The following is a 14,257-nucleotide window of genomic DNA, read 5'->3' as shown; positions in this document are numbered from 1 at the left end:
ACAAACAGCTTTTCAAACTGAGAACAAGCATGTGGTTATTTATTATTACTTTGGCAGCATCAGAAATTCTTTTAGCTGCTGTAAACACAACAATCCAAAAATGTTCTTTTGGGGAAAACAAGCATGTGCATATGCACTAAAATAAATCCTGTGAACACAATCAAAACTCTTAGCGAAAAAAGAAAAACACTCTGAGTCTGAGACAATGCTAAAACAAAGAAGCTTTCAAATCCACAGAATGAACAGTGTAAGTAGAGATGCTTTGAGTGTTGGAGAGGCGTGGTGTGCAACACAATGCAGTTGGTGCATGACCCTCAATTTTAACTGACAGCCTTTTATAAAATCCCATCTTGAGATATTTTCAGGCTGCCAGAAGATCAATCTTTGTGACTTTAATTTGATTTCTTGAGAATAACAGCAGCCTCTATTGCAGTCTGTGTTTGCTGCTAATCAGCTAATGTTAGCATGCTAACATCCAGCTAACCGTAATGTGAAATTACACCCAGTCTGCCTTTGTTTGTTGTTCCCACTGTGGTGTACCATCACAATGATGTTACTTTAGAATATGGGAAAACAACTTACAATGTGAATAGTATTATGGAACTGCTTGATCTGAGTTTAACAATCAATACTGTTTTTTGTCCAGCAATTCATTTAGGTCAAAAGTATCCTCACCATTTTTTTATTTCCTCTTCCCAAAAAGAACCGTGAAATAAGTATCAGGGTAGTATCTTTGCTTAAGGAAGACAGAGGAAGATGCAAACCACTTTTAAAATGTGGTGAATAACCCTCAAACTGATTTGGAATATGACCTAGTAAAAATGTGAAACAGCTAGTCTGTGCTATGAACTCATTTTCTAGATACAAGTGTAAAATTGTCAAAGTGTCAAACTTACTACAGTTATGCATTGTGACCCTTTTTAAATCTCAAAACAACTTATCACCTCTAAAATGTTCCTGGTACCTAAAGGACAATATTATTCTCCTCAGTTCTGATGAAGTGAAATGCTCAGAGTATTGCGTTGAGAGCACACAGGGGCCCTGCCCCATAAAGCACAACTGACAACATTGGCAGACAGGAACCCAGCATGGGATTGTGGTTCATGTCGTGACTGTCTGCTTCATCCACAGGCAAACAGACGGGTGAGCAATGAGGACACGAAGCTGACCTGACACTTGTTTGTATGAGGGAATCACACTGTTCCCACCAGTCACTTACTGTGTCTGTTAGCTTGAGTTTCCTGTTGTGGCTGCCCTGGTTGTGTTGGTTTTGGGGAGATGGCCTCTAGCTCCTTTAGCTGCTGCACGAGCAGGGCCAGGTGCTGCAGCAGGTCCCTGTTCTGCAGCAGCAACTGGTGGATGCGAGCCTGAGCCTCCATGCGAGCAGCAGTCTCAGCTGCCATCTGATCTTTCAACAGCTGTACCTGTAGAGGGAGTAAAGGAGTTAGTTTGTGTTTAGACATCAGTATAAAGGCTGTCATTCTTCTCATACCTCACTTTCTCTCCATGACAAAATATAATCCTAGCCATATCTCTAACTGCAAAAACAAAATGAGTGGAATGATGAAGGTGTAACATGACTGAGTGGTTAATTTGACTGAGGGGAGGGGTGAATCACACATTACATAACAGGGTGAATATTAACTTGTGACATTTTTGACAGGAGTGATGCCACATTATGTTTGCTGCAAACATCTGAGCATAGTTTAGTGTTTTTTAGTATGCGGCACTGTTCTTTCACTAATGTGTTTGTGCTGCCCCCTAGTGGACTACAGCACAAATTGTGTCAGAAAAGAGAAATATGCATCAAGCTTGTAATTTACATCATTTTGTCAGGTTCAGTGATGCCTCAAGCTAAGAGTACCAGCATACTAATGGCCTACAGAAGTAAACATGTTTGACCTACAGCTGATACAGACTGGACATTACTTTTCCAAAGTAACACAACAAATTGTCACAGATAACAAAAATACTACAGCAAATTTTGACTTTATTATGGATTAAAATGCCAAGTCACACTTGGCACACATTTCACAGACTGCATCTGGGGACTGGGACGTGCCAAGTTGTAGTTTAGCTGTGCAACAAATGGCTGGAAACACCGCCATACTGCATTCTGCAGACTATCATGTACCTAACAACCATTTAAATAGCCATTTGAACAGGTAAAGAAATCTGACATCAAAGCAACTTTTCCTAAGAAGAAACTGAGACACCTGCTGCAGACAGAGAGGGGATTGGATAAAAGTATTTTGTTAACTTGTAATGAGTATATACAAAACCACTGTAGGACAGGAGACGCAAGCAGTTTCATTTTGATGTTTGTAAAGGTCCCTTGCGGTTCTTGCAGTGATTTTTTGCTCAATACTGGGAAAGTTTTCAACTTTTTTGTGAGCAGTAACTTGAAAATATAAGAATTATACTTTAAGTTTAACACTTAACACTTTTAACATAACATTTTTTTTATCATTTTTTTTTATAAAGGTCACAATTAAAACACTGAATCTATTTCAGCTCGTACAAGACATTGGTATTTTGTGTGTGTGTGTGTGTGTGTGTGTGTGTGTGTCGGTGCCTGAGTGAGTTTCGTACCTGTGCGACCGCCACCTGTGTGTGCTGCTGTTGCTGCTGTAGTTGCTGCTGAAGAAGCTGCAGGTAGTGCTGTGATGCTAGCGGAGTGAGAGATGGAGAACAGGGGCTGCCTGGAGCAACTCCTTGGGATGTCACAGTGAAGACGGACTTTCGATCAAAGTCCTGACACATAAAAAAGAGAAATTATTGATAGTAAAGCTGTGACAATGTAACATGACACAATTGTTTTCAGTATTTAGGCATCAGAGGCCAATACAACTAACAATTTTTCATCCTGGCTATCATAACGGGACCTATTTTTATTCCATGAACACCAAATGAGGTGGGTTAATGAACCAGTAGAATAGAGGATTTCCCCCTCATCTGGATTCAAGAGGACTGTACTGCAATCCAATGATATGAAGCAGCCTGGAGCCGACGATAAACACTCACCACAAATTGAATAATCGCTTAGCTCATTAAAATGTCCCACAATCTCTTCTACTGTTTCCATACGTTCTCTGTCCCCCTCTTCTGCAGATTTTTAGATGATTTTTCAGATGATCTTTAGCAGCACAAATATATACTTTGCAACTGCAAAAACTCACCTATTTATTCTGATTTCATACTAAATTTGAAGGTATTGTTACAGCTACAGAAAATGTAATGACTACATTTCACCACTAGATGGCAAAATAGCACAATGCAAACTAAAATGTTCATCTCTGTATATTGCAGCATAGCTTATAGAGCTTAAAGTAAAAATTAATTTTAAAGCTGTGGGTTTTAATTTTATTATGGGTTTTATTTTCTTGATATAACCATTATTATTGCAAAAAAGATGACGAGTGACACTTAAAAGAATGTTTGCAGAGAGAGCACATAAAATTAGCCTCTAAGTTTAGTTTAGTTTATTTACACATTTAATGTATTGACATATTAAGTTGTCATCATATTGAAGTAAAGTTATGAGAGTAGTGAAGCTTAAACGATAAAATCTAGTTTTGTGCCAAGGTTGTGGTTAAAAAAAAACAAAAACAAAAACATAGTATCTGACAAAGACACTCATATCTGAGTGTCTGTTCTTCTGGGTTTAGATAAAATATGGTGTACTTGTATCAGTCTGGATTCAGAAAAATAAAAATTGTAGAATGATTCAGAAAGATGCTTTAGCTTTGGTTAAAAACTAAAATAAATCAAATACTTCTCCCTTTAAAAAATGTAAAATTTAAAGCTATGAACAACTGCTATATGCACTGAACACTTGCAGAAATCCTGCATATACTTAAGGATTTCTAAAACTTCCAGGGATGTTCTTATTGGGAATGTTAGGTGAATGTCTGGACTTTGTCCTCAAAATCTAATTTTTAATTCCTCAATCAATTTCTTAGCTTCCCTCTGTTACTCCATCTCTGTTTATTTTCATAGAGCAGATGTTCATGAGCCTTTGTGGGATTATGGTGGCATTTTCAGATATCAAAAGGAACAGACTGGGTTTTTGGGATTAGGTGCCCCCCTAACACAGCCAGCAGTAATATTCAGGTTCCCCTCTCTTTTAGCAGAATGATAACAATTCTGTCTACCACAGTGGCTCTCATGACAAATCCAAAGGAACACATCATGACGCATCAAAGCCTTTCCCATCTCGTCATCCTGTCTGTCACGGTAGCAAAGGTGACTTTGATTTTCTAGCATCACAATAATTCTTCCAAATCTAAAACAGTCTAAATAAAAACCTAACCTTATAATTTTATGCAAGAGCGACCAGGTCATTTTATACCCTCAAACTGCTGCCAAAAAAGGGCTGTTGTTATTCATGGAGAGCTGCAGTCAATTATCTGTTCAGGTATTGCAGTAGAAGCTGTAGTTGCTTAGCTCAATGAGCCATTGACAGCTCTATACACTGGTAATAGTCTAAAACACCACTGATACCAAAGCAGTGAATCAAGAGAGCAGAGTCGATTTTCCGCAGATACAAAGGCTGATGCAGTTTGGAGCAAGGAAACATGAAATCATTAATATTGTGGAGGCTGCTGCTGCCTCAATGCTACTGCCGGTGTCCGTAATAAAAGAGTAGCGTTTACGACAGCTATGATGGAAAAAAACAGCCACACAGATGTTGAGTTTATTATGTGAGTTTGTGGATGCACAACAACAACTCTGAAACTAAGTTTTACTGACAAGTGAGAACAAGAAACAGTAAAACGTTTTTGGACTTCATCAGAGGTGCTTTGTGTTGTGTCTGACAATTACTGAAAGGTATAGAAACAGATCAAATGACATTTCCACCCAACTGGCAACTACGAGGACTTGAGAAAGGCTGTGATTTTGGGAGCTCTTGAACAGAACATTATGTAAATCTTCCAAGACAGACACGCTTTTTGTCCCGGAATACACTATTCTGCTCTGTAATCGCTCATGATGATGACTTTGTCTTCAGTCATCACCAATGTCTGCTGACCAAGTAGTGTCTATTAAAAGCTGAATGCAAGTGACAACAGAGATTTAAGGAAATATGTTATAATTTCAAATTGAATTGATTTCTGTGTAAAAATCAGTACAGATATGTATGCTTGCTTTGTGCAGCAATAGTACTCTTTACAGTACGGTTTGTAACATTTCCAAATTGATCAGTAGTGTTAAAGTATTGACGTTTGGATTAAAGCTCCTGCTTTGTAAGAACTAAAAGTTTTAATTTGTAATATCCAATCAATTTCAAAAGCAATTGATTTAGCAAATGTTAGAACTCCCTTAGCATCTGTGGCAACTTTTTTTGACAGACGAATGCTCTGCCTTTAAGATAGTGTCTAATATATCTCAGGAAATGTGCACTCCTTGCTGTCTGGATTTAGTGCATTCTGTTAGAAGGATAGAAAAGCCCAATACTTTATGTGCATTTGTGTTTCTCACCATGATAGTCTGTCCAGGTTTAACAATGTTCAGCTCAGCCAGGCTCTGCAGAATCTCACTGACAGCCTTCTCACACAATGAGGCACCAGCTGCAGGATCTTCTACGCCTCCTCTTCCTCCATGTTTGCTGCCCTCATCTTCTTCTTGTTCAGCTCCCGATAATTTACGGCCTGTGGAGGAACACAGAAACAGTTCAAGACTTCCAGAGCTGAGTTTTGTTCACTTCTCTATTCTTTTCTCCGCAGTATACTGATGTCATGTGCATGTCATCTCATATCATCTCATGATCCGTTTGAAAGCGCCAATGTATCCTACACAGCAGTAAATTAATGATCAAGTACCTATTAAACATGGATGGTATTAATTTATAAGACTGAACGTAACGGTAATGCTATTTTGAGCGCACACAAATTTACCCCCACATGTTCAAGAGTTCCTTAAAGTCAAAAAACTACTAATTAACTGTGCAAAATAACAGTCATTAGTGGGAACACTGGTGATCACCTGCATGTGTTGTCCATGAAATATGAACTGTGCTGCAGCATGAGGCTTTAACCCATAAAGGCCCGACCCATGAAAAAATGGTAAGAAAAGTCCAATTTTTTAAATATGAGGTGTTTATTTGGCCCTTTAACAAAATGTAACAAAAAAATTTACATTTTTTTGGGGGGATATCTACCATTTATTACCATGTGATAGCTTAAAATATTATAATGTGGTTTTCTTCTCCTTGGTATCTATTAGGGGACAGAAGACAAGTATCAGATTGTGTTCAACAGGATTTTGAGCAAAATTTATACCATAAATTGAAGCAAAATGTCTCAGAAACTGTATGTGACAAATATGTCACGTCGGGTTCTTATGGGTTAAAGAACAGATCAACATCATCTCTGTGTTGTTCTTATATATGTTAACATTCCAGCATCATCAAATATCTGCACAGTTACTGTTTCATTACTGCTTCAAATTAACAAGCTAACTAACTTACATGGTTTAATTTAGGCTCTAAACAAGCATGTAATCAAAATTAATAAAGGGCAACACCAGACTTTAGCCAAGGGAACACACACTTCAAGTAACCAAAGTGAGCAAAAAAGACTAATACACAACCTTGTTTACAACAGTACCTGATATTCAAGGTAAAACATGTTTTCACACAAACATGCTTCTACATGAGGGTTCTGGCATAACTTCCGTGTAGAAAACAATAGATAACTATAATTCTGTGGTAGAGATTTCTATTGCGGCAGCAGAGTCTGCAATTCAGAGACAGAAACTGGCTCTGTGATGGATACTGCTCATGAGACCTTGCAGATGATCATGCATACAAGGTGCAAAAATAACAGATAGAATTTCACACCTTCTACACAACACAGTGTTTAAACATGTATGTTTGTTTCTTCAGCTTTGCTTTGTGAAACGGAGATTATGTAATGACTACTTAGAATGACTAATATGCTGCAACAAAATAACTTTGCTTTAGGTATTAATAAAGCATGCTTTAATTTAACCCAATATTCTTAATAAAACATCTTCAAAAAGGAAAGGACACGGATCAAACACATCCACTAAAAACAATGCATTTTGTATTGTGGAATATTTTTGCTGTAACAATTTTGATCTTCACATTTCTGTTAACACAATAACTTCATAATTATTTTACTCCTCCACTCAACTGACAATTAACGCAGTGGAGCATGAATTAAATGGACAATATTCTGACAATCTACTTAATAGACACCCAAAGACACACCTGCATTCTGACTCCTCTTGCTGCACACAGGTACTTTCAGGGTTTTTATTCTGCCATCCAAATCGGTTGGCCAACTTACTCTATTTTTTTGGATTGGCCTACAGACGATTCGGTTCCAGGAAGGCTGACCAATCCCCGAGGACATCCACCTTTTAACCTGCACCTGCACAATCAGGGCGACTGTGGCCAGTGGGACGCAGTTTGCCAATCTTTGTCAGCGACTGGACGGTGGGTCAGTTTGCATTCTGGGAGTGAATTCACGTCTTGTTTTGTGTTAGGGAATTTCATAGAGAGTGTTAAATTAGTACTGCTAAAGGCTATTTGAGTTCTGAGTTTGAATTATCATCCCTGCTTGAGTTTCTGCTTGAGTTTAGGTTGACTTTGAACTAAGGTGAGGTACCCTTTTGTTAGGATATCAGATTCCTGTTTTTTGAGACTTCTTTTGTTTAATTTATTTTACACTTTCAGTTTGTTTGGTTCTAGCGTGTTTTCTTTATTGACTATTTAGTTGGAATTGGTTAACAAAGTATCTGACAAGTGATTGGTTGGAAGTGATTTGATTGTTTGGAACCCATTTCTGTTTGTACATAGTATTTTTAATGTCAGCTAAATCTTGTTGTTTTACTTTATCCGGAGTCCGACTCGCTTATGTTCCGTCCCAGTGCTCCTAGGCAGTGGGGATGTAACATAGTGGGGGGGTATGCAGTATGCGTGTAGTTAGCACCAGAGAGGCTGTTAATGACTAAATGTCCATCAGCTGTGTCTGACAAGACCCTTAAGGTTGCCATAGTGATGGTAACTGCAGTAACAAATTCTAATGATGAACTCTGAACATTTTGTCTTAATATGTGCCAAGTACAGTATTGTGCTTAATAATTTCATTTAAAAAATAAGTTAAAATGCAGTTACCACATAAGTGTATTTATCTGTGTGTTTTGATGTGTTCAGATCAAATTGATGATGACAGATGAGGTTAAATCCTGTTCTTACCATTGCTGCTGGGCTCCTCTGTTGACCTGTCACTCTCTCCGTTTGCCTGTCCGTCAGCATCCTGCTCAGCATGCTGCAGACTGAGCTTATGACACACCTCAAACGCCTGACCTACTGTCCGCACGATACGCATCGCCTGCGTCTGGAAAAGGATGGAGAGAAATCTAAATAAAAACTTACAGGTTAATGTTTAGAGCTAAGATGTTTGATAGCAAGAGAAAATATTAGCACATTTTCCCTACACCAAATAATACAGCAAGTAATTTTACTAATGGGCTCGTTCAGAAGAGTGAGTCTGTGAAATGTTCTGCTGATATATGTGGATAGGTTAAAGACATACACTTAGTGAACTCCCCAGCTTCAAAGAGTTACATCAAATGTGTGCAGTTATTCTCATTACAGCTGACTGGTAGAAAAGAACCAGACATCAGAGCCATCTGATGCCAAGACAGCATTAGCTTGCAGTGACACTAAGAAAGAGCTTAACCCGAGAAAAGGTGCAGAGATGCTTGTCTTAAATATGCAGTTGTAATCCTCGTCCTTGATTGCATGTATTTTATGTTCACTGCAGGCTGTGGATTGTAAACTGCAACTAGAAATTTAATTCAATATCAAATTTAAAACAGAACTGATTAACTTAGCTCATAGGGGCATTACGGAATACAGTTTTTTATTATTATTATTATTATTATTAATCTTGGAAGAAGACTAATTCACAGTTTGCTCCTTTTTCCAGAGCTAAGCTCATCCTCTGCAGCCTCTGACTTTAAATTTAGTAAACAGACTGACTACGTGGCATTGATTTTATCATCCGACTAAGTACACAAGCGTGTGTATACTCTGTAATCAGGTGGACATTTCAATGGCTAGGCAGAATATGGACTGAATCAAACCTTCTTCTTTGATTTGAAGACGTTACATCTAAATGAATTACTGGATCCATCTCTTGCGATATAGCTGAAGATCTTCAAGTCCTGAGAGTCATGAGATACATAGAAAATCCTGGAAAACATGACAGCATATTTAAATAATGAGTAAAAATGGCATAAAATTTAAAATATTAATTATCTACCACCACTAACTTTTATATATGTTTAATAATTATGTCTTAAATCAATGAGAAAAACCTGACCTAATTCAAAAGTAGGTGAAAGGGGAATATTTACAGTACTAAAAATATAATTCATTATGCTGATGTGCATTAGTCAAAATTTACACTATCCTGTCTGAATCTGTCTTTGCCAGAAACCATATGCTACCACTCTGTGACAAAACGAAGGGTCAGAGCTACATGAGTAACATGCCCATCTGCAGCTTCAGAGCTGTAGACTGTCTCCACTGGGAACCAGGCAAAGAAATCATGGCCATCTTCTACTGAGACACACACTAACATATGCAAACACAAGCAAGGATAATTGCATTTTAAACACACACAGTCCCTTGATGAGGTGTGTTTTTGTCAAATGACATTTATCCATAATTTATAAACACACACACACATCTGAGTGTATACAAGGCTGGTTGGTGCAGAGTTTGAATACAGTCTGGCAGATAATATTAAATTGAAACTTTAAAGTTAAATTGCTGTTTGCTTAGTTTGTTTAAGTAACATGTTAAAGGTTTGCTGAAAGCTGCTTGCCAGACTATGCTAACAGAGCAGGGGATAAGATGCAGAGGCCTGGATGAAAGTAGAGCAACTCTGAAAAATTATATTTTTTCAAGCCTATATACATATGCTCCAATAACTACATGTCAAGTTATAGATTATTTATTAGACATGTTAAAACATTTGGCATATATACTGTTGCTCATTCAAGCACAGACAAGCAAAATGGGTGAATACATCTGATGAACTCTAAAGAACGACTCAGATTCAACCAAAGGCAAATATTAGGATACAATTTCATCAAAAGGATTTGGTTTAGTCTCATCTGAGGTAAACTCAGTCAGTATGTGGTGAAATTTAACACAGACTGGCTCAATATCTGACAGTTTTATTCCCTGGGTGAGCAATAGAGGTAGCAAGGATAGCTTATGATTGTATTAATTTGTCAGTTTGCATTTGTCACTGACCTGTATATTGGATCTTGCATGATCAACATTTTGCTTTCATCCCATGTCCATTCTTTTCTCTGTGTGAGACACAAAAGATCATCAAGCACAGATACATAGGATATCTTTTAATGTAACTGACATTTTAATCACATTTACGATTGGAATTAAGTAAATAAATGTAATTTCACATTTTATTTCAGAGTTTAATGCTGACATACCTTCTGTTTTTTCCTTAGCATCACTTTGACTCCATCCACAGATACAACAATGCTGACCTTCTTCTTCTTGATGTTCTTTGCCTTGAATTCATACTAAGAAAACAAATCAAAACAAGCAAATTTATAATAACACAACCTAAAGACAAGGCAAAAAATATATGTATAAGTAAAATCAAATTCCTGTTGTCTACTGTAGGTTGGTTGGTTTCATTTAGTTGCAGGGAGATTACACATACCAAAGAAAAACATAATATGATGATCGGTCAAAATCTTACAAGAACCATGAACTTCACTTATTCAAAAATGAATTGACAATTGTTTTCAATTTGTTGATGCTGATCAGAATAATTTAATATGATTCCCTTTAACATACAAGATTAGGATCAAGAAGAAACTGTAACACTGGGGATGCTGGAATTAGCATTATTCTTGAAAATGTACAGTTAAGCAAGTCAATGTTGTAAATTTTCTGTTAACTCTGAAATGCAGTTTGCTTCACTTCTCACTTTGACATGCACCTTGCACACACTTGCTTTCCCACACTACGTCAGCTCTTCACTACAGTGAGTGATATTCTGCTTTGCCAGGGTGACTGAATCAAGGGCACAACGTGGCAGTATTAAAGACAGTGCTCTTCAATATATCAGATCTAGAATTAGTTGGCAGCTTGCAATAAGAGTTTTGATAAAGTCTGCTGAATATTTGTAGCTCAGCCAACTCGGAAACCACCACCATGCGGGAGAAAGGACAGGAGAAAAGATGTATTTAACACTTCCAAATAAACCTGTCTACTGTCCCTTAACTATAACATAGTTATAATACCAAAGCAAGTTTTGGACACTTACTCATTAGATTTAATGGGTTTCTAAACTTTTGTCTGGTAGTATACACACAAGAACCCATTAAACTAAACAAAAATATTGCGGTAAAAGGTCTGGGATATGAATTTGTGTCTATTATTTTGTTTTGTTTTGTTTTTTTTTTTCTTTCTTTGTGAAAGACAAAGACTGTATTTTGAACTAAGTGACTAATATGTTTCCTCTTCGTCAGCTGGCCTGGCACTCTGCTGAGAAACTTGGCAAGCCTGGCCTGTCAACTCAAATCAGTGTCCCTTTTAAACTTGGAGCGTAGAACAACTCTTGCTAGCTACTAGCAACATAAACCTAAAGTGGTACTTTCAGGACACAGCCATCTGTCATGTCACAAAATAGTAAGGTCAAATATGCAGCAATGTGGGAGATGACTCAAGTGGAAAATAGGTTTAACTATATACATATTTAATGCAAATATACTGCATTTAATGAGAATAGTGGCTGCATTGTCATGTTTGTCCATCAAATCTGGAACTGTTGTTAGCTAATGGTTAGCTTAGCTTAGCAATAAAACCTGCAAAGGCAAAACAGCTTAAGTGTGTTTGTATTCATGGAAATAATAGTTGAAGAGCTCCACTAAAGCCCACAACTCCAACTTTTATCTTTTTAATTTAACATATAAGAAAAAAAAAGTGTGCTTTTTTTGGCCAGAGTTAATTGTTTTGAGGTTTGTAATAGTAGATAGATGTTTGTAACTTTCGCTAGTTACAAGACAAAAAAACAAAGAATGTATTGCAAACTACATAATACATTCACACAGAAAAATTATCAATCATTTAGGGCTTTGCTTGTAGCTATCTGTTAAATTTAAATGTTATATTCGGTTTCTTTTTAGGTGGGTTCAAACTGCAGGCAACTTTTCATTCTTAGAAGTTGCAGATACTCCTTTAGCACTCCTTGTACTCTTAAGGAAAACATCTGGAATTTTAAATACAAGATGCTCCACTTTGCTTACTGGCAAGTCCAAAAGTGTGTTCTTGTTAATGTTTTAAGCAGGTAGCGGTATTTAGCACTTTCTCTGAAAACAGCTTTTTACTGTGGTTGAAACTGTGGTTTACTTTTTCCAGATCTGCTGGCAGTTATCCAGAAAACTTGTCCATTCATTTACTACAGCCTGTCAAATATGATCAAATATATAGTCATCATCCAAATGAATAAATAAGGAAAGCACAAGAGAAGGGAATGGAACATGATTGTTAAATTAATGTCAGTATGGAGACAAGAAATGGAAAGAATAAAAAACAGAAGAGAAAATTGGAGAAGAGGCTGAAATGAAGAGAAGAGAGAAGGTGAAGATAGAGCTGTTGTTTTATATTGACCTCCTGGAAACTGTGACCATTTTATCCAGCAACAAATCCAACACAACAACAATTAGTAGAAATATAGTCAAGATCTGCCAGATATGTGAAAGTAATGTCTTGTAATGTCTGAATGTCTGTACAGGCTGGACATAAATAACTGTTGTGACTTAGTGAAATGCTTTTGTGATAATGCCTTACTTTCTTTCGTGATCATTTTCTTCTTGTGTCTATTTGAAAATGCCCAGCTCTCCCTGCCCTGAATCCATGGTGATTAAAGTTTTAGTCTCTAATTATACAGAACCAAGTCCTGCGAGAGCTGATTAAAGAGAGAATAATTTTAGAGTGGGACAAGCGGAAACACATCAGACTCAAGACAGGGTTAAAAGAGGAGGAAATAAATAAATAAAAAAAAGCTCAATCTGCAAGTAAAATGTGGCAAATCAAGGAAAGGTGACTGTGCAAAACAATATTTTTTTTGTTTGTTTTTTGAAAACAACCTGACAAAAACTTGATAAAAATATTGATCTAATATAGGAATGAACTGAATTTCAAGTTTATCTGTGATGATGATGGATGTGACAATGGTGCTTTAGTTTTGGTAATTGCTTGTGACTGATGCTTAGTCACTACTGGACAACTTTTCATTTCTTCACTTTTCAAGTCGCGTTAACCACATATTATGCAAAACCTTGTATTTAGGGTCATTAGAGGCATGCAGTGTTAAAAAAAACTGTGGCAGTCATACCTGCACACAGTTAAGCAAAGCACATGCAATGCATATGCCAGGCTCCATAAAGCCAGCTCTTGTGCCATTATATGTTATCAGAAGAAGCAGTCTCAAATGTAAATGCAATCAAGCATTAGAAGCTAAAGCTGCACCCTTTTCACTTATTTTTTAATCTCGACCTACTGGTACTGGAACTGCTGAGGTGCCTCACAGCTTGTATGACATAAACTGGAGCATCTTAGCTTAACATTATGTTGGCCACATATGAAAAAAGGTTCTACCTTTTGTCCGTTTTGTCCAAAGCCATCAACTCAAATCAAATGTAAATTAAGAGGGAAATAAAAAATCAAACATACTTTCCACATATACAACTATAAGGGCTAACAAGCACACAGCACAGCCAGGCAACTAAGTACCGTTCCTGACATGATAGTGTCAGAACATGTGCACAACTCTTTTATAATTTAAGGTTTATGCCAGAATTCTGTTGAAGTAAAATGGGATTTTGCAACTTCATTCAAAAGTATAAAAATTTTATATTTTCTTTGCTTAAGTGCAAGATGTTTTGAAATATTCAGGCTTGTAATGCACTTTTATTGTTATGTATGTTGCTTCTTTTTTAAAATTACAAGGTGAAACAAACAAAATTATAAAAAGCCCACAGAGTCTACTTTGACAAATTAGGAAACTTTCCAAATGACATTTGGAAAATGTAGTTAAGCAGGAATATTACATATTTTATTAAATGCTGGTTTTATGTTCTCTGATGTTCTCTTCAAAGACTTGTGTTAAAGCATTAAACTACACATAATGCTGACAGTGTCTGTGGCAGTGAAACAGGAAAGTAAACCCTCAAACGA

The 14,257-nt window shown here is 36.9% G+C and overlaps 1 protein-coding gene across 2 annotated transcripts in view; it reads right to left on the bottom strand.

Moving 5' to 3' along the window:
- Positions 1 to 14,257, bottom strand: part of si:dkey-34e4.1 (carboxyl-terminal PDZ ligand of neuronal nitric oxide synthase protein) — a 53,323-nt gene that overhangs the window by 15,071 nt on the left and 23,995 nt on the right. For both annotated transcript variants that reach the window (XM_041969673.1, XM_041969674.1), the window contains 7 exons: positions 10,498 to 10,590; positions 10,298 to 10,356; positions 9,118 to 9,226; positions 8,225 to 8,366; positions 5,482 to 5,651; positions 2,593 to 2,754; positions 1,220 to 1,424 (listed from right to left, as the gene is read on the bottom strand). In XM_041969673.1, the coding sequence (XP_041825607.1) occupies positions 1,220 to 1,424; positions 2,593 to 2,754; positions 5,482 to 5,651; positions 8,225 to 8,366; positions 9,118 to 9,226; positions 10,298 to 10,356; positions 10,498 to 10,590 (940 nt within the window). The remainder of the gene's footprint in view (positions 1 to 1,219; positions 1,425 to 2,592; positions 2,755 to 5,481; positions 5,652 to 8,224; positions 8,367 to 9,117; positions 9,227 to 10,297; positions 10,357 to 10,497; positions 10,591 to 14,257) is intronic.

Source organism: Melanotaenia boesemani, chromosome 19, assembly GCF_017639745.1.
Source record: "Melanotaenia boesemani isolate fMelBoe1 chromosome 19, fMelBoe1.pri, whole genome shotgun sequence".
NCBI classification, from domain to species: Eukaryota; Metazoa; Chordata; class Actinopteri; order Atheriniformes; family Melanotaeniidae; genus Melanotaenia; species Melanotaenia boesemani.
The sequence above is the reverse complement of the archived record's forward strand: the minus strand, read 5'-3'. Positions and strand labels throughout refer to the sequence as shown.